Raw genomic sequence first — 26097 nt, 5'->3', positions numbered from 1 at the left:
AAAAGGCTTAGTCTGAGCCCAAATCCAGCAAAACGCTTGTGCAGCTCTTTCCTTGCCCTCAGGTCGATGTGACCCAATTACCAGTCTTACGCAGCTCAGAGGCACAGCCGTGTTTACAATTAAAGACGGTAAAATTAAAGGATATGCATTTCCTCAGCACCACAGCGCTCACAAGACACAAGTCGATCAGTCTCATGTTTAGAGCATTCTGTCAACACGGTGACACATTTCCCTCCTCACACTATCTGGTCGCACACAAGCGATTTTAATGGTCTTTATTGTTGTCTTTACAATTCATTAAGTGCCAATGAGACCCAAGTGTATGCTGTGAACGGCTCCTTCATTATTACACACAGTGTCTGAGCAGCCGGTTGGTGCTCTTCTCATGAGAGAAAACAGGTCCCACAATGATGTCAGCGCAGCAGTTGTGTTCATGCAGCACAATGCATTGACAACCGCCATTCAGACGCGGGACTTTTTCACTTTGAGTTTCTAAAAACTATATGTGTGTGTACGTGTGTGTGAAAATGTGAAGATGTGTGTCCATTGAGAGGTGCGTGAGTGACAGAGAGGTTCATCCCTAGCGCCTGCCTTTCTAAGCGCTGCTGTGGGCAGGGCCATCTCCGCTGACAGTGGATGGGATGTGGCAGGGGCTCGGGGATTAAGGGGCTTTTAGCCGGGACTGAGAGTGGCTCTTTCTCCCTGTGACAGAGAGAGGTGACGAGCCGTCAGCGCACAGGGGACAGGCGGACAGCCAGCCAGAGACATCTGCATTCATTCAGGACAGCGGCTTATCCGTGCACAAAAAACACGCCCTCTCGTAACGCCCTCCATCCACACTCCCACACTCTGTCTTACATATGCACACACAAGAGCGTATGTGCACACACATGCAACACACAGACTCACAAAACCCTTATTCCAGGATCAACCTTTCCTAGAGTTCACACTGTCTGTATACATGAAAGGCAAAATGGAAAACCCAAGAACTACAGTTGAACTATCATATAAAAAAAAAATCATACAGGAGTTTAGTGGAATCAGCTCATCTTTTTAAAAAACTTAACCTGAACAAATATGACATGTATATTTATGTTAAGATTTGTAGTATTTATTTTCAGAAAAATACAGAACTTATAAACAGAAGTTCTTCTAAGTCTTTTGAAATGATGAGTTGAATGAATGTACTCTACAGAGTTCAACCGACTCATTAAATTAATTTTCTAAAGAAAATGATCAGCATATTAGCAGACTTATCAAAATGCATTGTTTGAGGGTTAAAATCCTCCTGAGAGAAAACATATGTGGTGAAAACTTGTTGTGCCTCTAATGCATTTTAAGATAAGATGGTTGTTTGTTTTCACAGTAATGAGAACACTGAGAACCATGATGATGGTTCTTATCAAATTCAGTCCCTGATCCCTGACACTCCAAATTCACAGGGTGCAGTTTGTCATATTGTCTTTGGTAGCAATGCTGAAACAAACAGCAGCAGCTGAAGCTGGAAATTCTTTTTGTGAAATAAAGATCTGGCTAACAGACAAAATGTAAAGGAAACTCAAATTTGTTTGTCATGTTTGTCATGGTTTGACTCAAGAGTTGTTGGTTCAACTTAATATCTTCAGCTAATGAACATGTTTTCTGAAGTACAACTAAATTAAAAGCAAGTTTTTTTTAAATTTGAATCATCGAAACAACGGTCAGTCAACTTAGGCAGCCTGGACACTGACTTTTTAAAGTTCAAATGTAGTTTTTCACTTTTTTGTGTGATAATTGCAAGACTGCCAGAAAACCTTCATCTTAGATTTTTTTGTTTCTGCTGTTTTTCTTAACAATGACAAATCATAATAACCAAACCCTCTATAGGTTTAAGTCCAAGAACGTCTTTTGCAATCTCTAATTTGAAGTTTCTGACAAAAAACTCAATACAAACACACGATTCAAACTTGTGTATTTGTTCTCATTAGGTCGTAACTGATTCAAAATCGTCAGCTGACAACAGTTTAAATGATGGGTCTTCTCTCGGCCAGGCATCTGCCTGTCCTCCTTCCATCCTCCCATCCTCTCATGACCAGGAGGTTCAGGAGACAGGCAGAGCCAGGACAGGCCCTGCCCAGCCACCTAATCCTCTACTCCCATTCACCATCACTGCTAATCTCCTTCACCATCTCCCCCCCCCCCCACCACCACCACCACTACCACCAGCACTATCGCCTCCACCTCCACCTCCGCCTCTCACTCAAGAGGTGCACAAAGGCCTTAAGCGCCCCTGTCCCGCCCCACTCACCATCCCAACCCTTCTCGCACCCCTAACCTGCTCCGCCCATCGCTCCTACAGCAGGAGGCACCCAGCTTTCTAAGCCCAGGACCCATAATCCCGTGGGGCTGCAAGTTTGGGTGAGCCCAAAGGCTCATTGAGTGCTGGATAACTCTCTCCCGGACTCTAACTCTCTGTCTTATTGTTGCTGCTGCTGAGAAGAGGACAGACACAAATGGAGTTTGAATTTCAATGTGCCTAACGACTCAGAGAGAGAGACAGCAGAATATGGACTGGTGGGCATCCAGGCGTTAAGAGTACTTTTCAAGGAAGCCATGGAGAAATACATGCAAATACTGTGGACAAGTGTAGGCCACCTCACCCTTTTTCTGTCACATGAAAGATGGAACGCAAAATTTTTACAAGCCATGGCTTTTCCTTTTTTGATTTAATATTTAAGTGAAATCATTAAACAAAATCCGGGAAAACGAATCTGGAATTTAGTCTTTTATTATGAAAAAAAAATGAGCTACCCAAACCAAAAATATGTCAAAACAAAATGTAACTCATTGTGTGTGAAATAAATATGAGAAAGGGAAGGAAACCTGGAAATAACGGATGAGGAATGGGAAGATTTATGTTAGCTGCACTGGAAAACTTCAAGTTCAGTTTTATGGAGCGAGTTTTGTTGGAAAAACCTCATCAGGTTCTTCACTACTCCAGCTCAAGAGTCATTGCACCAAATCTTCTAACTGCAGGAGACAGAGCGGGTTTTCAGAGGCAAGTCATTATCTCATATTTTGGTCTTGCCAATTATTAATACCTTTCTGGCACGAGGTTCATAAAGTTTTGCATTAAGCTGGAGACCTTGGGTTTGGGCACCTTGCCATTATAAAACGTTACCTCTCATGTTGGACATTTATTTTGGATTCTTAGTGCGGCTGGCAGGAAAGCCATTACGAGAAAGTGGCTAAAACCAGAAATACCAACAGGTGATGATAGGATTCACATTATTTATGACATAATGTGATGGAAAGATTCACTTTTTCTATACAACTGCAACAGAATAAGTTTTTGAAAAGATGTGAAAGTTGGATTGTGTACATTACACCGGTACGACTATCATTTCTTCAGTGTGAATTTGGTTTGGTCTTCTATTTTGTATTTTATTTCCTGATTTCTGGTCTCTTAATTAACAGCCGTTGATCTCCATGTCTCCACTGCTTTTCAGCGTCCGCCGTCTAAACTGATGCTTGACTTTAATTTTTTATATACACGTAACATAATTCACTCTTCAAATTAAAAATCCTAACTTTACTGAAAGTACTCACTAAAACTAGATTAGTCTCAGCTCACGCACAAACACACACACCAGTGAGTGTGTGACTGCGGGCACAGTCAGCACTCCGGTTCTGCATACGACAGTGTAGGTGAGCGTCTCAGCCTGACAGATCCCTCGCTGCTGCCTCTCTACCTCTTATTTACTGAAGCTATCTTTCCCATAAGTCACCATTCCTGTATTCATAAAGCATCACGGACGCCATAACTCACTCTTCCCCTTTATGAATAAAGCCCCCGAATTTATGGTGATAGCGCTGAGGAGCGGTGGCCTCCCTGGTGACAAACTTCCCCCAGTCTGTCACCACTGGCCTGGGCTGCTCAGGGCCCTCCATCAAATGCTCCAGATGGGAGCGCCACTTTAGCGTTCCCTGGTCGGTGACATCACCTCGCCGCGCTGCACAGAATTGATGATGAAAGCAAACATATCTATCTTAACTCACATTTACCAAATCAATTTTATTTTTACAGACCCTCCGCAGGCTTATTGGCATATTGACGGTTTGCAGGCGGGAGGGGGGCGTGAGCAATGGGCGAGGGATGGTAAACGGGTGGGCATGGGAGAAGACGGGGGGGTCAGGAGGGCTTAATGGCGTTTACCATATTTAATGCAGAGGGATGTCATCACTGAATATCCATTCTGAATAATGTGGCATTTCATCATAAATTCTTTACAACTTATTTACTTAATGGAAAGAGTTATGGTGCGCTGTCAGGACGGTAATTAAACATTGTGATACAGTGCTGCCTCGCCAGGATCCCATCTTTCCCCTCAATCCCCCCACCCGCCTGCCCCCAGACATACACACACACGCACACTCACATCCCAGCTCCTCAGCTTTTTAAATACATATTATTATTCAAGCTCCCCATAAATTACTGCCGGATTAAAATTCATGAAACCTCTTTTTCCTTTATTTCCTTCCCTGGGAAAAAGAATAACCCAGAGAGCTTGTTCAACCGGCTGTAAATCTCTCTGTGAGGGACAGAGATTTTTTATTAAGATTTTGTGTTATGAAAATGGGCAAAATGAAGAGTTTTTCTTCAATTCAATTTAGGAGGCATTTATATATTGCGTCTCACCCGGCAGTTGATAATGAGGGAGAAGTTGTTTCCTGGAGAAATGTAGTCCAGAGTAAAAAGAAAAAAGAAATTTATTTTGGTTTGGTCCGTGCCAAAACCACTGAGTCAGAGCTGATGGGCTGGAGTAATGCTCTATGATGCAAACCCAGCGAGCAGCGGTCCAAATCCAAAACTATTTATATGAGCCGAATGTTGATACTTTACCAACAAGTTCTCAGTCAGTTTTAAAGTGCAGGATTAAAACGGATTCAGGGGTTAGGAAGACTCTAGCAAGAGAAGGAATTCTGCAGTGAATCATCTGTGACTTTACACTTTATGAACTGCATGGTCAGCGATTCTTAATGAGCTTGGTCCTACAAAGGGACAAAGGCCTGAATATGAAGGACTAAATCCTCACATCCAAATTAGAGAGGATCTATTCCAGGAGACTAAATGAGGCTGATTCTCTGCCAGCCTCCTTATTTCTGCTCCATAAAACTGTGCTACCCTGACACTGACAGAGACCACATCTAACCTTTGACCTTGTCCTGTGACCCCGTCTTCGATTTTTTTGTGCCGGCTGACCAATATGTGATTTGCCAATGGCCGCAGTGGGTCCCTAACCAGGATGAAAAAGGGATTTATGGCTTTTCATTTTAATTGAGTTAAGAGCACAACCTCGACTCCCTTTCTTTCAATGGCACTGAGCTAACATTACATCACTGGGCAACAAACGGCAACAACAGCCTTGTGGTCACTGGGCTAAATGTGAACATGACGCCATGGGAGGAAATAAAAAGAGGGCTGATGTGAATGTTACAGTGTATATCAGCCAAGGAAAACCCCCCTTGTCAGAAAGTCTGCTACTACTGTTGTAGAAAAACGTTGCAACTGCAATTTTCATGTGTATGTTTGAAACAACAGCAGCTAAGCTGCTCTGTTACATGTAGAGCAAACTTCTGTACCAAAGCAGCCTTGTTATCCACCCTTAAACCATTGAAAACTGTGGTGGCCAGTGTAAAAAAATGCCTTTTTTCTGAAGTCTTGCTATTCAACAGTTGCAGAGCACTAAAGCTGGGCATACACTGTACAATTTTAGAAATGTTTTTGATTGATTTCAACTCCTACTGTATAAGTAAATCATCTGCGATGTAAAGCCAGAGCTCAAGATGCTGACACTGTATGGTCTGATTGCAAAGGAAATACCTGAGTGTTCACACTGTATTTGTAAAATTCAGGATAATAAAATAGCCTGTGAGCCCCTGCAGACCATTATGATTGTTGGCAACTTTTAATAAATTTTTGTTTGAAATTTCAGGGACAGGTAGAATTTTATTTTCTAGCAATAACACAAATAAAGTAGTTCAAATGAGGCATCAAGTCATGATGAATATTTAAGACACTCTGTTTACCACACGTGCAGGTGCAGTGAGAAAAAAGGCGTATGCTGCACTGCAAATGATGCTCAACAAAGGCTGAAATTTAAGCTGATTCTAAAAGGAGTCAAAATCGAGTCAGAAACCAAACCATACAGTGTTTGCCCAGCTTTAATGAAACATTAATTTCTGTCAGTCATCCATTTATATGAAAGTACTGACTCTGCAAAGCAATCATTTCAGTTCACTTTAAAAATATGCAGATGAACTCGTCTTTGTTTGTTATGTCCCTACCTCCCAGCCTTGAGTGGGGTCTCGGAGACAAGGCCTGCGCTCTCCCTCATACGGTCCAAAGCGCTCCCCGATGTTTATCCTCCTGCGGCTCCAGATGCCCAGGCCTCCACCTGGAACTGCTGACTCTCGCAGTTCAAAGTCCAGGGGAATGCTTAAATCTTCTTGGGGTAAAAAGATGCTCTGGTGTTGGAATGACAAGAGGTCCTGGGGTGAAGCCTCGTCATCAGAAAGCGGAGGGGACGCTGGGTCCTCTGCCAGGGCCGAAGACGGCGCAGGATCACCATCGGAGCCACATACATCATCTAAGATGTCGGATGGGTAGAGGGCAAACTCATCATCACCATCACCTATGAAACAACCAGAGAGAAACTCTACGTGAGGGAGGTGCTCAGAGACGTCTTTGTGATTGCTGGATTATCACAAATTAACAAATTAAAGTTTAGTTTCTGTGACAATGAAAAAAGTCTCGCCTTTATCTTATTTTAACCGTGGAGGAAAATGACTAAAATATACAGTGTACATGCATTAACTTGATCTGTTCAAATAAACAGCAGAAGGTTTTACTGGTTTGAAACAACATGGTGACAAGTGAAAATCCTGTGATTCTGTTTTCTTTGAGCTCAGTTATAAAGAGCATGAAGGGAGCTCACTTGTTTCTAATGTAAATGTTTTCCTTCTTAGGTCTAATCTTTACGTATTGGCCATGTTCCTACCCAAGGAAACACCTGACAGACACATTTTAATTCATATCAAAATCTGAAACAAGAGATAAAGAGACAAAAAACAAACAAACAAAAAAACAGGCTGCAACTCCTACAGCAACAGCCTGTCATGTTTGCCACTCATTTGAGCTGATGCCAAGGTGGATAAGAAGGATCTGCTCAGCATTGTGCTGCTCTGACTGTTTTATATTTCCTTTTCCTGAACTCTTTCTCCGCTGTACAGTGAAAATAGAGGGAAGCATACTGGGGTTAATTGTGAATAGAGGGAAACAGGACATAGAAGTACGACCCTTGAACCCACACTGGGCTTCTTCAGAGTGGCACACGTGGATGGTAGAGCTTAATAGTGGAAGAGGGATTGGATCACTCACACGCTGGAGCAAAGTCACACAGTAGTGCGGTCTTAGGGCGGTTATACAAATGCAAAACTTAAACTGTAAACACAAATAATGTGGTGGAAATGCTGTTTGATTATTGGCCATTCTGTTGGTAAAAATACAACAAATGACCCAACTTCTACATGGATATTGAACTTCATGGAGCAACGTCAGGTTCTGTTCATGTTGGCCGACTTTAAAGGATTGCACATATGAAAATCTTCTAAGACGGTGGGTAATAACTGATTACATAATGCAGGGATTTTTAACCGTGAAGTCGTGCTAGTACACCAGTCACCAAAAGAAGAAGAGAAAAAGTTTTCTAATCAATGAAATGACACATAATAGTTCTATGATTGGTTTGAATAGTCTTCACACCACAGATGAAACACTCCAAAGTTCACTTGACAGCAGTCTGAGACCTCCCCTCTAAGGCAGACCAAAGAGCGGTTGTTTGGGCGAGGCCAGAGTTTGAGTTTGGCGTTCACACCAACCAAACCGCACCAAGGGGTGAAACGCTCCATTTTAACCGGACTAAACAATGTTGTTTTGAACCAACCCTTAAAAGACCGTAAAAGTTCACACACAGACAATCAGACAGGTGACCAAACAAGCAAAGGAGCAAGACAATGTCAAAGCCATCTAGGATGCCAGACAGGTGTCACACAGAGAGACAGAGAGACACTCAGAGCCGGAAATGATTCACAGGAAGCTGCTGCTCCCCCAGTGTGCATCTGAGATGGGCTGTGCTTAACACCGGCTGACAGGGCACAGGGAGAGGGGGCTCTGCTAATGAGGCTCCACAACCCATCTCTGGGCTGAGGAACATTCCTGAAGGGCTGCCTGTGTGACACTGTACCGCTGCGCTGTCAGCCATGGAACCTTTGATCCACACAGATACACACACACACGTCCTGTTCACTGGCCATGAAGTAACCACGCTTCTGATTGACTGAACGGGTCACTGTGATTGGCCACAGGTGGTCATAAACTAACCTGAGAGATTAACTCAAGACCTGGACAAAATCATTGAACTCTTTTATGTGCTCTCACCGTTAAACTGCTGCAAGTGTTGACGCATTACTTGCAGCTCAAGACAAGCCAAGTGCATTATATATACACTCAACAACATATAAACGTAACACTTTTTTGTTTCTCATGAGTATCTGTAGAAAATCTAAGACTTTTTCTATTTGCACAAAAGGTTTTCCTTCAACTCTGTCTGACTTCTGGCTATTTCACATAGGGCTTTTTTTTTCCCCCAGGAGGGCAAAATCATGACCCACCCTACTCTGCCTCTGATTAGCTAACCTGGATATTCTTACCCTAACCATAGCCAATCATTGTTTTGCCCTCATGGGATAAACATTTGGTATCTGTAGCCCTGTGCGAAATAGCTATAGCTTTAGAGAAATAAACCTTTTGTGTGCATAGAAGTTGTCTTCAATTTTTTACTTCACCTTGTGACGAACAGGTGCAAAAACAAAAGTGTTACGTTTGTATTTTTGTTGAGCGTAGACATCCTTAAATTATGTGTAACATCCACTTTGGCAAGGTCGAAGCACAATGTCTGGTGAAAAGGAATGCAAAACTGTCAACTACTGCATTAGTGGTACATGAGCTGTTTTCCTCTGCCAGTTGAGAATCATAATTCCTGTCAAAAAGTGTGTTTGCTGTGGGGAAAAAAAAAAAATCTGTGCATGAACACACTGTGCTGAATCAGCTGTCTATTACTGATATCTCGCTGCAAATTCTGCGTTATGCAGTACATGTGCATATTTGTCGAACCTGATCTACAACTTAAGTATTTCTCATAATCATCGCCTGCAGCGATACCTGATCACAGTGTCTGTGCGACTATTGTGTTTGACACGCACACTGTGTGGGCACAGCGTGTTTGAGGTGAAAGTCTTTTAAAGACTCCGCTGAGCCGGGCCGGGCATGAAACCCAATGTGGCTCTGGGAGTCATCGTAATGATTTTCAGCTCGGAGACTGTGTAACGCGGTTATAGTGCTGGATGTGAAACTTGCCATATGTTAGAGGGACAAGAGCTTTTAAAGGTAACTGTATCCCTCCATTGCTGTTTCTCCTCTGACATTCCCCCCCCTCACACTGGTCTCCAAGTTTATATTTGATTTAGACCAGAAATTCCCCCGGTCCAGTGGGCTCAACGAGAGCATTTCAGCTCATAAACATATATGTTTCTGTAAGGTAAACGTTAGCCGAAAGCAAATATGCTCTGTTCGGAGCTCTAAAAATTGTGGTTTCATATGCAGATGATTGATAAGTCAAAGACCGTAGCTGTGCTTAGGTATGTGGGGCAGGAGGGACACTGAACACAGATGATCGGACTGGTATGTGTGTGTGTGTGTGTGTGTGTGTGTGTGTGTGTGTGTGTGTGGACATTTTCTGTGTGTCTCTGCCTACTTAAAGCAAATGGTCCTGTTTGTTTGTTCAGTAATGGACATTACTTCATCATTGCAAGCTGACGCCCTTCATCAAAGAGGGAGTGCTAAAAGAATTCTGGGTAGCGAAGGGGAACTCCAGCTGGGAGCAGCATCATGGCTTCAGCTGCATTATTAACAGAGATGACACATCATGATAGTACAAGAAAACAAGTGTAAAAAAAAAAAAAGCAGAACTTTGATGTTGATATATGTAAAAGACAACACAAAAGATTTAGTGCAAAATAATGAGGAAAACAATATTATCTCCCCATCTAATCACTCAGGAACACATGGAGATATATCATAAAGCATAAACACAGATATGAACACACACGTGCATATCCCATGTATTTAAATGTTCGTACTTGATGGCAAATTCATTAATTTTTATTAAGAAGGAAAACATTAGTTCCCAGGCCTGCTATCTGCCTGGGTGGAATGATTTTCACCTCTGCCATGAGGTGTTGGGCGGACTCATACATCACACGATTACCCCGAGCAGCGCGCGGGGCTGCCATCATCAGGGAGTGAATTAAAGATGATAGAAAGAGCTATTAATCACTGTGACAAAGCCCCTAATGGAGGTGTGACCCAGCCACTGCCAACGGGACGGCAAGGGGACGCACCCACGGGACAAATGGATACATATGTTTACAGAGAGAAATAACCTACCTGTGGACATAGTTAACCCCCCCCGGCTCTTTTTTTTTCTGTACCGCTGTCTTTGTTGCTCTTTCTTCACTGCTGTCCTTAGCATCACTTATCCAGTTTACTCTCTGTTGTCTCTCCTGTAATATAATTTTACCTCACTTATGTTTTAATCAGGTAAATTCTATTACTCTATCCTGCTGCTTTTAATGGTTTTGTTTATTTGTAGTAAAACTTGACAATATAGCAATATTATAAAAATATTGTGATATGAGACTAGATATCGATATATTGTGATATTGTTGTCTTTTCCTGGTTTTGAAGGCTGGATTACAGTAAAGTGATGTAATTTTCTGAACTTACCAGACTGTACTAGCCATACTATCATTTGCCTTTACGCACTTAGTTATTATATATATTCACATTAGAGCCTGACCAATATATCAGTTGAGCCATATTATTGACCCAATATTGGTCTATTGTGTTTTTTTGTTTTTTTTTTTTGTTTGTTTTTTTGTTATTGGAGCATTGTTTAAATATTAATGGAGACCCCGGGAAGAATGGCTGCCGTTATGATACAGTAGCTAACGGGTATTGAGTATTGACATGTATGTTGTCCCATATTGGCCTAATATTTTTTTTAACAGAACATAAGGCAGATTGTTAGCTTTATAGGCAGCATGATATTTGATCATTTTTATTGCATCGGGTTTAATACATACACATATTTTACTCTATTTGTGTTCTTTATTTATACGTATCCATGATTATTAAAAAAATACAGGTGAAAGTTTGATGTTTCAGGGCCATGAAATCAAAAAAAATATTGTTAAATTATAAAATATCCTGCCTCCATTATCTTTGTCACAAGTGTCAACAACTTTTGAGGGATCATTGATAAATATGTGGGTTCATATATTTTATATTCTGTATATCAGCAGAAATGTTGATGCAAGAATTGTTTTACTCCCTATTTCTGGTATCTGCAAACATCTGCTATTGTTGAGGTCCTAATCCAGATTACTGATGATTCTTCAGCAAAAATCTCATTAAGGTATTTAGAAAAAAATTTCATGATATTGTTTTTGCCCTAGTTTGTAGGTATGATGTGATGTTTCAAATGTTTTATATCACATTGTGTTTCTTGATGATCCAGTGATGTATACCATGAATTTATTACAGAACTCTACCTGTACCTCTGGCCTACAGTGTACAATGCTAGACAGGCTGTAATGCTGCAAGCTATAAGGTGAGTACATTATTCATCCACTAAGGCCGCACCCAATTCACAGATTACTTCATCTAACCAGATACAGAGGCATAGCAGTTGACTGATGGGGTCCAAGATCCTGAAATATGGAAATGAACTCCTCACCTTTCGAGGACTGGCCCTTATGCTTATCTGCAGACATCATTGGTTGCCCGTGATAACAGACAAATGGGACAGGAGGGCTTACCCTTGTACTGCAGGTCAAACATAATCACACATGATCCCCTCCATTAGTCATCACTTCCAAATTCTGAAACGGCACCCTTCATCATTCCTCTGCTTTCTAACAACATGAATGTTTGCACAGTTGTAGAAGTGTGTGTATATATACATACATACATATATGCATATATATATATATATTTTTTTTTTTTTAATCACTGCTGCTAAACTAACTTAATTGTTTGGAGGTTTTAAAATATGTGGGAGGGGTTGAGGGGAATGATTGCTGTTATTGTACACTGATTCATTCGCCTGAAAAATGAGGATACCCTGAGGGAGACGCAGACATAGACATCTGGGAGAGACAACTCGCTGTGACTGAATTCAAAAGAAAATAAAAATAATTATCTTTTCATTTACTTAATTTTAACGCTCTCACAGCTACTGCCAAAGAGAAAATGGGTGCAGTTGATTTGCTAAGCGCTGTTAATTACAGTGCATCAGTTTGTGTCTAGATTTCCTCAGCAGGGTGTACAGGAGAGCGTTTGGAGCCCCGTGCCCTCGGGAGAGGCAATAAGCTTCCTAATTAACTCTGTCTTTGTGCTTAATGGAGGCCTTAGTGCTGCTTTTGGGGAGTCTTTTGGTCGGCGGGTCCGCTGGGGTGACTGTGGTACCGAGTGATACAAACCACAAACGCTCATAGCCTTAGGTAGCTGTAACACGCACAGTTTTGGCTTATTGTCCATAATTTATCTCTCAATATTCACTTCAGCCAAAAAACAAATAAATTGTAAGGAGTGACATTTCTAAATAAAAAAGGACATTTGTCATTGTTGTTGTCTTTCACATTTTGTTTTTCAAACTGAAAAAATTTTCTAGGAAAGCAGACATGATAAATAATGAATATTTACCCCTAATATCTAAATTGCTGTGAGGCTGAATGACTGAATGATGAATTTAAATTAACATTATTTGAAAAGATAAAATGTACTTATAGTAGATTTTAACCTACTTCAATGTTAGTATTTGTTACTTGTTGAATCCTATCTTACATTACAGCAGGGCTGCAATCATTTTTGATTAATCAGTCTATCATCTTCTCTATTAACCGATTAGTTGATTGGTCCATAAAATGAAAGAAAATAGTGAAATATTTTGGTCTTTGTTTCCCAGGGCCCTCAAAAGTCTTGTTTTGTCCATATCCCCAAAGATATTCAATTTACTGTAACAGCGGACTGAAGAAACCAGAATGACTCCAAATAATTAATCCATTATAGTTTGCGATTAATTTAATTGTTGATAACTAATCAATTATTTGACTAATTGGTGCAGCTCTACATTAAAGTGCTGAGAAAGTGCATCAAATACGCTTAAACTTGGTGGCAAACCGGCGCTCATATTGTACAAACTGTTTAAGCACACACACACACACACACACACACACACACACACACACACACACACACACACACACACACACACACACACACACACACGACTGAGGAGTAACAAGAGCAGAGCTCTTTACACAGTCTTAATTAATGAGAGCATTGTCTATGTTTTCTCACCCCTGTGTTAGTCAACTGTTCCCCGTTCCAAATGGAAAACACTCCATTAAGGGCCCTGGGCCGAGTTACCAATTAACACTGCACAACAAACTGAAACTTAGAGCCGGTCCCTCTGTGCACACACAGACACCTAATTAATTAGCATTAGTTGTGATTAATAATGAGGGTCCTTTAATGGTAAATCTGCAGCTCCGATGGCAGGCTGACACAACAAAGGCGTCTGTGTGCACGGCAGGATTTATCTGGGGAGCTGCTCGGGGATTTTAACATGTTTCTCACAGGCCTGACAAATGGCCTATTAATTATCTAATGTTGTCTGACAACAGCCGCTTGATAAAGATGTATGTTTGGACAGGGTGAGGAGGGGAAGATACAGCGGAGGAAAAGAGAGAGGTGTGTGCGTGACTGGGCTGGGTGTTTGCATAAAGGAAGAAAAAATAAAGTATGGGAGAGTGAGGGAAGACTTGCACAAATCCATAAAACTGTGGCCCACTGAGTGACACACACACACACACACACACACACACACACACACACACACACACACAGACAAAACGCACAGTTTAGCAAATTCTCCCTTTCTTGATATATTTGTATCAAAAGACAAATCGTTGTGCTTCTACATCTGTGGTTGTTTGGGATAATCAATATGAAGAATTAACAAACCACATTTATTTTTAATGAAATGCAAATGAATTGAGTCTTGATGAACACAGAGATGGATGTGCAACACACACATACGTACACAGCTTACGTCTTAAAACCACAATCAATATCATCAACGAGGAGGCCTCCACGTCAACCTAACCACTTCATATCATTAACTCTCTAACAACATGAAGCATATGGGCATCTCTCTCCCTCCCTCCTCTCCTTGATTCAATCTCAGTCCTGACTCTAATTTGCAGAGTTTATCTTCTGCTGTATGTTGACAGGTGTTCCTGAGTGGGATGCCAGTTGCCAAACGATTTTTATGATTGTTTTAGCCCCGCATTTGGCCTAATGAGATAGGATCCCAGTCGGACGCTAACTCAAGCCTGTCAAACATAAAGCAAACAGAATAACAACCCAGCGCTCACATTGTTTCCACAAGCCATACATCAGCCGGGGCGTATGAGGGAGGGCCCTCCGAATCACACGCTGACCCCCGGGATGGAGAAGATGAGATGAAAGATTGGGAGAAAAAGAAAACGGGGTGGGGTGTTAGTGGGCGGTGGTGGTGCGGGGGGTAAAATAGGAGAGGTGAGGAGCGGAGGGGGAAGAGGGGATGATGAGATAGTTTAATATAGATATCGTGACTTTGAAATTAAGAAAAACAATTCAAATGATTTTACTGTCACAACACGGACATGTTGGACCTTAAAACAAACGTTTTGGCAATCTTCATCAAAGGTCAGGCTGCGTCAAGAGTCAGTTTGTTTGTTTTAAGGTCCAACATGATCATGTCATGACAATGATTTTAATTATTTTAAAAGAGCGTGCCTTTGGTTTCTTGGTGGTTTTTGAATACACATCCAAAGAGCACCTCTAACCCACTCAATCTGAGTCCAGGAAGCTCCTACCAAAACAGTTTTTTTAATATTGTCACTTAATTCATTTTGACCAATGTTATTATTTAGGCTTGAGTCAGCAGTGTATGAGTGTGTATCATCTGCAAAAAACATGCTTTTCAAAGTATTGATTTGTCTGTTTTCTCCTCTGTAGTGACATGTAGAGAGAACATGTTGACAAAAGTCATTAATCCCATCACCTCTTCTGTCTTCGCCTCTGATTCAATCCCAACCCAGCCTCCCCCTCCTCAGAATATGTCACACATCCTCAGCTTTTTGATTTGTTTGTTCTGGTCACCTGTGCCATTCCTTTCATCTGTCTTCCTGTTCCTCCATCTTAACCCCTCTATCTTTTTAGACAGCAAAAAAAGTGATATCTCTCCGCCAAAGAAAAAAAAACTCCACACCAAATACCACTGAAAGGTGACACAAGAATCTTGAGCATAAACATGACACTGTATGGAAAGCCACATTTTATGACTTAATCAGAAAGTGAAACCAAATGTTTACCCCAAACTTATATTAGTAAAAATACAACACATGTCAATGCAAACATGCATGATGAACACTCTCTCCCCCTCTCTTTTCCCTCTTCTGCTTTCATGTCATGGCTAACTGCCATTCGGCCCTAATATAATTATGGCTCACAGTTGTGCACATTTGAGAAATTGATTCCTTTGATGAAATGTGAGCGAGGCAGGTCTGGGCAGAGCAGGGAGAGACGTATATCCAGAGTGGTTGCTGCCAGCCCCCCCCAGCCCCATGGAAGGCCCCCTGGGTACCAAACCGCCAGCTCAACCAGGCCCAGCCTGTCCCAGTCGTTAAAAGAAATGATAGCATATGTGCTTTGTTTAAGTTTGATGTCTTCATAATGCATTACACAATTAGATGGATTTGACAATTTCCATTATACTTGATAAAATATTTATGTAGGCCTGAGGATGGTAGTTCCTTTGATAAGGAGGGGGGGCAGATCTGCAGTGCAGATGGGAGCAGTGAGAAGGCCACCAGTCAGTTAAAACTGGGCAAAACTGTAGGCAAATACAACCTGACTACTTGAAATGTATATTTGTAACAGGCTTGTGTGATATCAAGGTATTACAGTATACCATGGTATTCAAGTATGATTTACAATACTGTCATAAACACAAGCACTCCTCCTTCTATTAAACTGATACAAAGATGCTGTATTCACTTAATGTATTGTTGCACAAAGCACATGCCACTCAGGGTGTAAGAAAATATTAATACACTTGATTATCACGATATCATGTTTTGTTATTCTGTATTGATTCTCAGAACACTGTATCATGATATTGTGAGAAATGCAAGTGGCAAGTTGTTCACTTTGTTTAAAGCAACGTTGTTATCCATCTTCATAAAAAAGTTTTTTTTGAACCAGATTTTTTTTACATAGGCTGGTGTTCTTCATACTGACAGTTTTCCTAAAATTTGATAAAGAAATAACAATACATCACCTTGCTTACAGTACTGCAACTCATTGAATTGTAACCCCTGTATTGTGATACATATCGTATCACCAGATTCTTGACAACAGACAGAACTATGAGCCACCAGAAGTCAGTCTCTAACAGGCTTGTCTACCAAATTTGTATGTGTTCACTGTCGTCACAGTTTGTTCACATCCTCACCGACACTTGCTCACCACTCACCGCCGCTTCCCACTGTCGCTTTGACGGCAACCTTCATCATCTTTGTCTCCACTACACGTGGTAGTGTTTAGAAACAAAGTTATCCAACTAAGAAAACAAAAGAGCAAAATACAACAGCACGATAGCAAGAAACACACTAACAGTGGCTCACAGAAAAGAATCACCGCCGCCACCAGTGTAATTAACAGTCTTGGGATCGCCTAACTGGGCAGGTTTCATAAGAAAGTTACAGGACGTGGAGATGTAACATTAGTGCATGAGTGTTTATTTTCTCTCCCAAATGTCCACAACAGCATAACTTAAGCCTTATGGCAACTCTGAGAAGACACACTCAAATAATTTTGAAATCACAGTGTTGCAACGAAAAACACAAATATGAAGTTATGAAGGTATGAAAAAACAGATACCGCCCAAGCTTAATTTGTAACATAAAACATGTTTTTCTGTCATGCAACCGAGCCTGAGCACATTCAAGTGTTTGACATGAATAATCAGGCACACCTGATTGAGGTCAGATGCATGACGGCGTACTGTATATCAGTGAATCAATAACCTTGTCCCCACATGTTTGCATTGGGTGCTATACAAACACTGAAAGCTAAAGAAAAGAAAAAAAGCCTGGTGGGCATTAGGAGTGCATTATGCCGCTGGCAGCCCTCCCGAATGAAAATTTTCCATTGAAGACAATTTTTGGCGACACAAATTTCCGGCTACGGCACATTAGCTTTAGATTTGCCTCAGTTGAAACCTGGAAAACCAGTGTCAACACATACTGTATGTCTGCATCACACATAAATACATACTGCTGTCTGTTAGCTTAATTTGTCTGGTCAGGGGGTTGGATCGCTCCTCATATGTCCTACATAAGTCATGTGTCTACTGTACTTACAACATATTATACTGTATTAAAGTCCAGCTCTAAACTTTTCTACCATTTCTTTCCAAACTTTCTGTATCTGCTTTGCACATTACAAGGTAAGGCACCAATGCCGATACAGTAAATAAATCAATTTGAGCAATAAATTCAAACTGCTCATGCTCGGAGGTGAGTCTCCTTCACCTTTCTTTCCTCCCTCATTCTCTCTTTCTTTCTCAGCCTGAATGTCTCCCACTTTCTCCCCTTTCCTCACCTGTCTCGCTTCTCTCTAGCCCGTTCCCTTCGCACCCTTCTACGAACCTCTCACTGTGCACAGCCACCCCACATCCATCACAGCCCAGAAATTTAAGGAGCCAAATTGGCCTCATCTGTCTCAATGTTGGATGCAGATGGAGTTTCTTCTGCTGAGGGAGGTGCAGTTAGTCACCCCTACTGCCCCCACCCCTTCAATCTACTGCCTTAAAGCCAAGCCAGCCTGCGCCCGCCTCAGCACACTATAGAGCCACGTTATGAGGCGGGCTGCTGGGATAAAGAGGGCACGGCGGTGAAGTGACCACTACACTGACCACACGCGCTCTCTGCTTCATTCAGTTTTCTCTCAATCACATTTTTCGTCCTTTTTTTTTTTTTTTTTTTTTTTTTAGATTTTTCCATCTCTGCTTCATTCTTGCCCACTCTATTTCTTTTACTCACTCCCTCACTCTTGCTTACTCATATTGGCAGCACACACACCCCTACACAAACACAGGCGGCAGTGGCCACAGCGCAGCCTGCAGTATAGTCTCAAGCAGCCTGGTCAGACCTGGCTCGTTAATAAAGGCCCTAAATGAGGCAGCATGCATAAAACATGAAGCGCCGCGTGCTGCCGTAATGAACTGCTGCTCCATAATTGCATCTCAGAGCCGTAAAATGAAGACAAAATATTTGAAGAGGGATTCTGTCACCTCTCTGCAGACGCAACACTAATCACAGGCGTTCTGCGGGGCCCTCTGGGTCTCCCCTTGACAGAGAGCAGGGGCTAAACGCCCAGGGCGGCGACATTGGCAACACCCTCCAACTAATGGGACATAATTGAATAATTGCTGATTAGAAAATAGGGGGAGAGGTAATAGTATAACAGTGTCCAGTGCGTTATCTGAAATGATTCCACTGGGAAAGGGAATATGATAATATGGCAAAGGAATAGATGACAAAAAAATTGACTGTACCCAAACACCTACTGGGAAGTTATTTCATTAATTTAGGGGTCAGTTTGTGTGCCTGAAATTATTGGTAAGGAATAATAGACGAGACGGTACAAAAGCTGGAGCCCTGTACCTGTTTGGGGAAGCAGACGGGTGAATATATTAGGATAATTCGTCCAGACAATCTGTTAGTCACGGGAAGCAAGACTGAACTGACCAAGAATGTGTTCAGAATTACATATTGATTTTAGAGCTGCAACGATTAGTCAATTAAATGATTTGTTGTCAACTATTAAAGTAATCACCAACTATTTTGGTAACTGATTAATCATTTTGAGCATTTTTTAAACCCTCTATTCTAGACATTATGAAGCTAGTTGGTAATATGTTTTATCATAAAATAAACCAAGTAAACATAAACTGAATTTTTAGGGTGCACTGCTTTGAAACTAGCATATCATAATGGTAAGGAATTAAAAAAGAGAGAGAGTTGTTTACAATTTGAATAAAATCTATTGCATTTATTTTCCTCAGCGGTTTAAAATTTGTGCCATTTGAAACTGAAAAACATTGAAAATGAACTCTTTTAATAAGTTTGTTTGTCTGGATGTTACCATCAGACAACACTGTACCATTGTGGAGCAGCCTGAATATATTAAAGAGTATACGGCTATTTCAGCAAACTTTTCATCCACAATCTATTAAACCAAGCTATTACAACTTTCTTCAAAATAAGATAACGTGTCATATTTCAGTACATGATCATTTGTGTTGCATTAAAATCCTTGTTTTTTAGTTTCCTGGTGTCTTTTCTGACATACAGTATTTGTTGTGTTGCTGCCATTTGGCTCATTGTGTATCAGTTCAAAAAAAAAAGTTATCAATGCACTTTACACCCAGTATACAAACTTAAATACAAAATACCAAAAATGTCATGGTGGGAATCCATAATGGTACAGCAACATTTACGTTTGAACAGTTTTTCATGACTTAATTATCAAATAAAGTACATCTTAACTCATCTATGACTGTGAATCAATTCGTACCCAATCATCCAGATGGTAAAATGACAGAAAAAAATATTTTCATACCATTTTTGTGGCAAGGCTACTAAAAAGGGATTCAACATGACCTTCAGAGAGACATGTGACAAATTAAAACACGGCTATTAGTTTCCTTATGGTCCTGCCTCTCTTTTTTAAGTACTGAACAATAACTGAGGATGTATCATATGAGTGTAAAGAGTTAAAATGGATATGTCATCTATGGGGAACATTGTACCATTGAGGGTTAAGAAAAAAAAAGTCAAAATTCTCTGTGAATATTTTATGTTTTCTTTAGTCCTCTAATGACAGTAAAGTGAATACCTTTTGGATTGTGGACAAAAGAAGACATTTGGGCTTTGTGAAAAATTAATCAACATTTTTCATCATTTTCTGACATTTCATGAACCAAACAATTTATCAATTAATTGAGAACATAATCCACAGATTAATCAATATAGAAAATAATCATAATCTAATTGATTTATGGAGAAATAATAACATAAACAAAAGAAACACACACAAACAACAGACACATGCACAGACACACACAGACACACACACGGTGACAAGCTCAGAGACAGGCAGGCCTCCAGATGAGAGATTGGAGTCCCACCCAGGGGTGTCACCCAGACAGTTAGAGAGTTGCTGTAGTGACAGGGTGGCCGCGGTGACATAATGAAGGTGCTGTGGTTGTCACAGGGGGTCAGTGGTGATCACACTGCCCATCTGGGGGAGGTTAGGGACACGGGTAATGAATCCCACCAATGACAAATGGCCCTCAACTCGGGGCTGAGGCATCTGACAAACTCAAACTCATCACTTGGACACCTTAAACACACACGAGCGACAGCAGATGCTGCTAGAAACACACACACACACACACACACACACACACACACACACACACACACACACACACACACACACACACACACACACACACACACACACACACACACACACACACAGATACTCTGTGAGGCAACAGAGAAAAGTACACTTTCTGTCAACACATGGAATGACAGAAAGTGCATGCATATGACAATTTAAATATAATCAGGGTGCTACTAAACCTTCAAAAATTGTCCATCTAATTTAAAAAGCTTCTTCTAGTAAAGGAAGCTCTAGACCCTGACATATCCAACGCATCCTGTGTTTTCTCAGAAGATCTAGCAACTAGCTAACAACTCTAGAAATTCTTTGAATTTTTCCATACATTTCCAATCCTGTGTAGTATTGTTGGCATCACCGCACAACAACAAATAAAGTGGAGGCTATTCAGGAAGAAGGTTACATTTATCGCCGGCCTTATAAACCATTCAGAAATCAAAGGTTTCAGCACTGCCTTAGCAACAGCGTTGCTATGGCAGCTATGTTGATGCAGATTATTTTGTACTGAAGCTGCTGATTGACAATATTTTGTTCAATATCTTGCACTATGACCATAAGTATTTATTGTGTTTTTTCAGAGAACCGTATTCTGGTCTGGAATTTCTGACTGCAACTTTGTAAATTCATCCAGTGGGCCAGACTGGATGCCTTGGGCAGGCCAGTTCTGGTGCATGGGGTGCATGTTTTTGCTCTAGATATGTAAAAAGCCTTGGCTCCCATTTCTTCACTCAGCTTCTTTTAATGAATCTTATTCTCTCACCTCCGGCTGCCACTTGAAACTGTTGAAAAGGAGCCCTTTATTTTGCTACAGTGGCAGGTCAGAGGTTATCAATACGAGCATTGTTTAACACGCACAATGGGCCACATGAATTCAGAAAAATCCCTCTTTAACTATACAGAAGCATGAGCATATACAGACTGCAAAAAAGCTCTCATAGAGATTCAACAGGCCCTTCAAAAAAGCTGAATTCAATCAGAAACGAGGTCTGCGTATGGTAAAGAAAGAAAAACTAACTATTGGAAAGCAGGGGTGTTTTTAATGTGACAAGCTGACCACCTACTACCAACCTGACATCCTCCATTTAATATTTCTGGATATGAATAGACTTTGTCTGAGGGTTGCTTTTCCACTCTCGGGGTCTGCTTGCCTCAAGCACTACCACAGCAGCAGGCCAATTCCACCTTAACTTTGTTACAGAACTTGTTACATACAATAATGTCCTCGGCCACAGAGACTTTCCAAACCACAGTGCGACATGTGGAGCAGACCCGGGCATGGAAAGGTCCTGGAGAGGATGTTTGTTTAATGATTGTTGGAAGGCTAACATTCAGCCCCTCACGCCCTGAGCAACAAAATCCCCCTCGGAGCACTGAAGCTGTTTATGTTATTTGTTATGGATGTCAATTTCCGTCTATTTAGGAGGTGATTTAACTGGGAAATACAGTAGGATTGTGCTCTTGTATGGGGATTGTTGTCTCCTTGTATAATGCATTGCACAGCTCTGCATGGACATCTGGACATACACAGTGTGGGCCACTGCCGAGACGTACATGCATGTCAAAAGAGGGGATTCAGTACTCAACACCACATTGTAGATATCTTTTATTGTAGTTTTTTTTTAAACTTTGTAATAAATTGTGTAATAATGAATAACTGTCTTTACTTTCATTTCTCTGATAATATTTGAAATTCATGTCCTGAAATTGCTAAGAGATGGTAAAGCTGTATTGTATGTAGACTGGTCATTTAGAATGGGTTGCAACAACAAAGACTAATTTAATCTAATATTTAATTCAGCAAAACTTGCTTTCTCTCTGTTCTTTTGCACAATTTAAAAACTGACTCTGTTTAGTAAATTCAAGTTTAATGATTAAACCAGAATTAGAGTTTAATCAATATTGGGATGCTTGCTTACCCTAATTAAAATAAATATGTAAAAAATGTGTTGTCTGGATCTAGTAAACTGCTCTGTATTCCTTTACACAATATAAGTGTACATTGTTTGCTAGTTAGCTAAAAAGATAACAAAACATTATGTTGTTTGCTAGTTGACTAAAAAGTTAACAACACATTGCTAACTAGATAGCTTTGTTTGCTAACTAGCTACAAAGTTAGCGAGCCTAGTTACCTAGTAACACTAGTCATGATGGATCAGTAGAGAAGCCCTAATTTCTCCTCCTTTCACAAAACCTGTTGGTCAAATTAATGGAGCAATATGACCAAACAATAGAAGATTAAAAACAGACAGCACAGTTTGCATTGGGTTGAATCTGTCCCTTTGCTTTCTTTGAGGAACTTCATTATTTTGTTCAGTTATTCTCAAAAAGATCAACATTTTAAGAGTTAAACCTTTTCAAGTGCAAGTTTAGAGTTAATACTGAATCACATTTTAAACTGGAGTTTAAAGGTTTGGTGCAACAGAAATAAATTTAATCAAGGTTTAGAGTTAAACCTAAACAGAGTTTTTAAAGAGAGGTTTAAATTCTTAATTTTGAGATAGTTGTAAAGTTTGGTGCAACATAATTTAAAGTGAAGCCATAATTTAATCAGGTTTAAAAATGAATGCAGTTTGGTACAACTGAACCTATTTAGATAACAAATGTGCTTTATAAAAAAAAATCTCTAAATTTTCTCATATCTTACACTATTCACATTCAAATTTGGAATACGATGCACTTGCATGGTATTTTATTCGTCCCTGCATTTTATGCCAGTAAAAGAATGGAAGTGTGTGTGTGTGTGTGTGTGTGTGTGTGTGTGTGTGTGTGTGTGTGTGTGTGTGTGTGTGTGTGTGTGTTATTGTGTTTGTGTAGGTAGAGGGTGGACATAAATGGAGAGTGACAGCTGCCAAATAACAGTGAGATTGAGGTGGGAATGCAGAAGGACACTGAGAGAAGGAGAGGAACATGACAGTAACAGCAACTCAGATTAGACTGAGAACACACACACACACACACACACATCACCGATCCTACTCCACGTTTGGTGGAGTAGGGGGGGTTGATGGGCAATGCGGTCCTGTAACGAGTGCTCAGTGTGTCATTCAGACAGATGAGAAGGATCACAGAATTCCCCTGTTTCTTCTCCCTAATTCAAACAAACAGGGACTCTAAGCAGAGCCACATGGCCTCCCTTAATGACTGACATTCTGTTTAAGAACCATCCATAATGACCTGGTTTGAATTTAAATACTTGGTGTTTATTTCACAATGAGCTGCCAATATTCACCAATGAAAAATTCCAAAGTGCTTGAGTGACTTGAGATTGTTGACTTCATGCTTTTTCTCTCTCTTTGGTTTTCCTGTTTTGTACATATTCAGAGTGGCATGACTGTGGAATTAATGACAGATTGCCTGAACATGAACATGTTAAGCAAAAGTAAAAGAGATTATCAGTAGATCTTTTACACTAACGCATTTGATATGGCATTATTTCCACAAGTGGGTTTAATCCTTGCTGGGCACCAAAATATGGTTGTTAGATTTCTCAAACTGTATTGCTTTCTATTTGACAGTTCTGCTGATGGAGCAAAGTGAATTAATCACATCCTGTCATCTTTGTACAACGGCTGATTAATTATATCTAACATATAATTACATTAGTGCCCAGAAATGCTTCAGAATAATTATGAAAATGCAGAAAGCTTGAAAACAATGAATACATTTTAACATCAGTTCTTAAAGAGGCAATAGGCACATGGATAAGTGCAATGCAGTCACTTCAATACTGCTGCTGCAAAAAGGAAAACATTTTTAAAAGAACTATATTGACTAGGGAAATAAAGCAATTACAAATCACAACAGCGCAAAGATTAAACTTCTTTTGAACCACTTGATACATTGACAACACGGTAAAAAGCTCCAGAATAAAAAGCATCCCCCAAAGACATTAAAGTGTTGCAGCCAATTAATAATCGTCTCATTTTAACCTGCTGCATGCACTCGTGCAGCCAAAAATCAATCAAGGTCCACTTTTTTTTCATATTGATGGACTGCGTTCAGTGGAAAAGTGCTAACTCCAAACTAACAATGCCACAGCCATGTACATAGATGGAAATCAATTGTAATTAAAACTGAACAAGTGTTCCGCTTTATACACTCAAAGAGTGCATTGGTCATTAAATACATTTTCATCAGTTATCAGTTAAAGGTTTTTTAAATGAAGTCCATGGCTTCTGCCTCCTTTGGGATAGCACTCATTGCTTCCACATTGCGTTGCAAATTTGCCCGTGCTTGCTTTGCAATCAAAAGGGAGCCAAATTAAGTATCAAACAATTTAATGTTATGTGTCACTCTCCAAAACGATCTGTATTAGAAGCACTTAATTAAACTTTCAAATTCAAATGTACTAATCAGTTTGCAGCAGAGCGGGCGCTTGTTTTTCCCACATGAAACACCACGGCTGGCCAGCCCGGCCCATTGCCTGCTCATTAACATGAAGGTGTGATTTGCATTTCCTGATAGACTGTTCCAGTTTTTAATATCCCTCTTTCTGCTTACATCAATCATGGAAGAGGGAGGCCACCATAGGCCACTATTAACCCTCCAAATCTGCCACAAAACAAATATTACAAGAGTTCACTAATTTGGAGATCAAAAAGCCACTTGTCCATTATATAATTGAAATGAAGGTGGAGTGTTGCACTTCTGAAGAGCTCTATAATTACCAGCTGTTAATTGCACACTTGTGGTGTCTCACTTTTAATTAAAAAGAGCGGCTCGTTGCTGGACGATAAGCAACGGTGGAGAGGCAGCGGTTTAATCAACAAAGCGAGAGGAATTTGTTTCTGCTGTGGCCAGCAGCAGGCTGGAGAAATCTTCAAATAACCCAGGGAGATTAAAACGTGTCCATTAGGACCAGTCAGGTTTTATTTGGGGTGGCAGGAGCGAGGTGCATTTGAAGTCGTCCCGCTGCAGAGTCCTCGGCGAAGCGCGGCTGGGGGTGCGGGTCTAATCAGCCCGCTGCTGGCCCTGAGCGCTCAAGTGGAGGAATTGGACCCTGCTGGTGGTGGGAGAAGGAAGGGAGGAAAGGAGGGAGAGAAGGATGGAGAAAGGGAGGGAGCGGGGAAGGAAAAGCACCCCCATCATTCTCCTTTTCCCTCCTCTCTCTCACTTTCTCTTTTCCTGCCCGAGTTTGTTACTCAACTTTGTTTTGCGACCGGTGTGACAATGCGCCAAAAAAGTCTTTAAACTATACGACTTGCTTTTGGAATCGGCTGTTTGCTTCGCACATTAGTCACAGTAAGACAGCCTGGCAATCTGTACAAGCAGGAGATATCTTGCAGGATGTGTCAGCGTCCTTAGACAATACACAAACAACCTCAGGTCCCTTTTGGACATACCGGAGAAAGCCC

The 26097-nt window shown here is 40.8% G+C and overlaps 1 protein-coding gene across 12 annotated transcripts in view; it reads right to left on the bottom strand.

Moving 5' to 3' along the window:
• Nucleotides 1-26097, bottom strand: part of mecom (MDS1 and EVI1 complex locus) — a 180181-nt gene that overhangs the window by 116347 nt on the left and 37737 nt on the right. For all 12 annotated transcript variants that reach the window (XM_084717334.1, XM_084717341.1, XM_084717335.1 and 9 more), the window contains exon 2: nt 6328-6674. In XM_084717334.1, coding sequence (XP_084573460.1) covers nt 6328-6674 — 347 coding nt within the window. The remainder of the gene's footprint in view (nt 1-6327; nt 6675-26097) is intronic.

Source organism: Lutjanus erythropterus, chromosome 4 (genome assembly GCF_056507025.1).
Source record: "Lutjanus erythropterus isolate fLutEry1 chromosome 4, fLutEry1.hap2, whole genome shotgun sequence".
Taxonomy (NCBI): Eukaryota; Metazoa; Chordata; class Actinopteri; order Lutjaniformes; family Lutjanidae; genus Lutjanus; species Lutjanus erythropterus.
The sequence above is the reverse complement of the archived record's forward strand: the minus strand, read 5'-3'. Positions and strand labels throughout refer to the sequence as shown.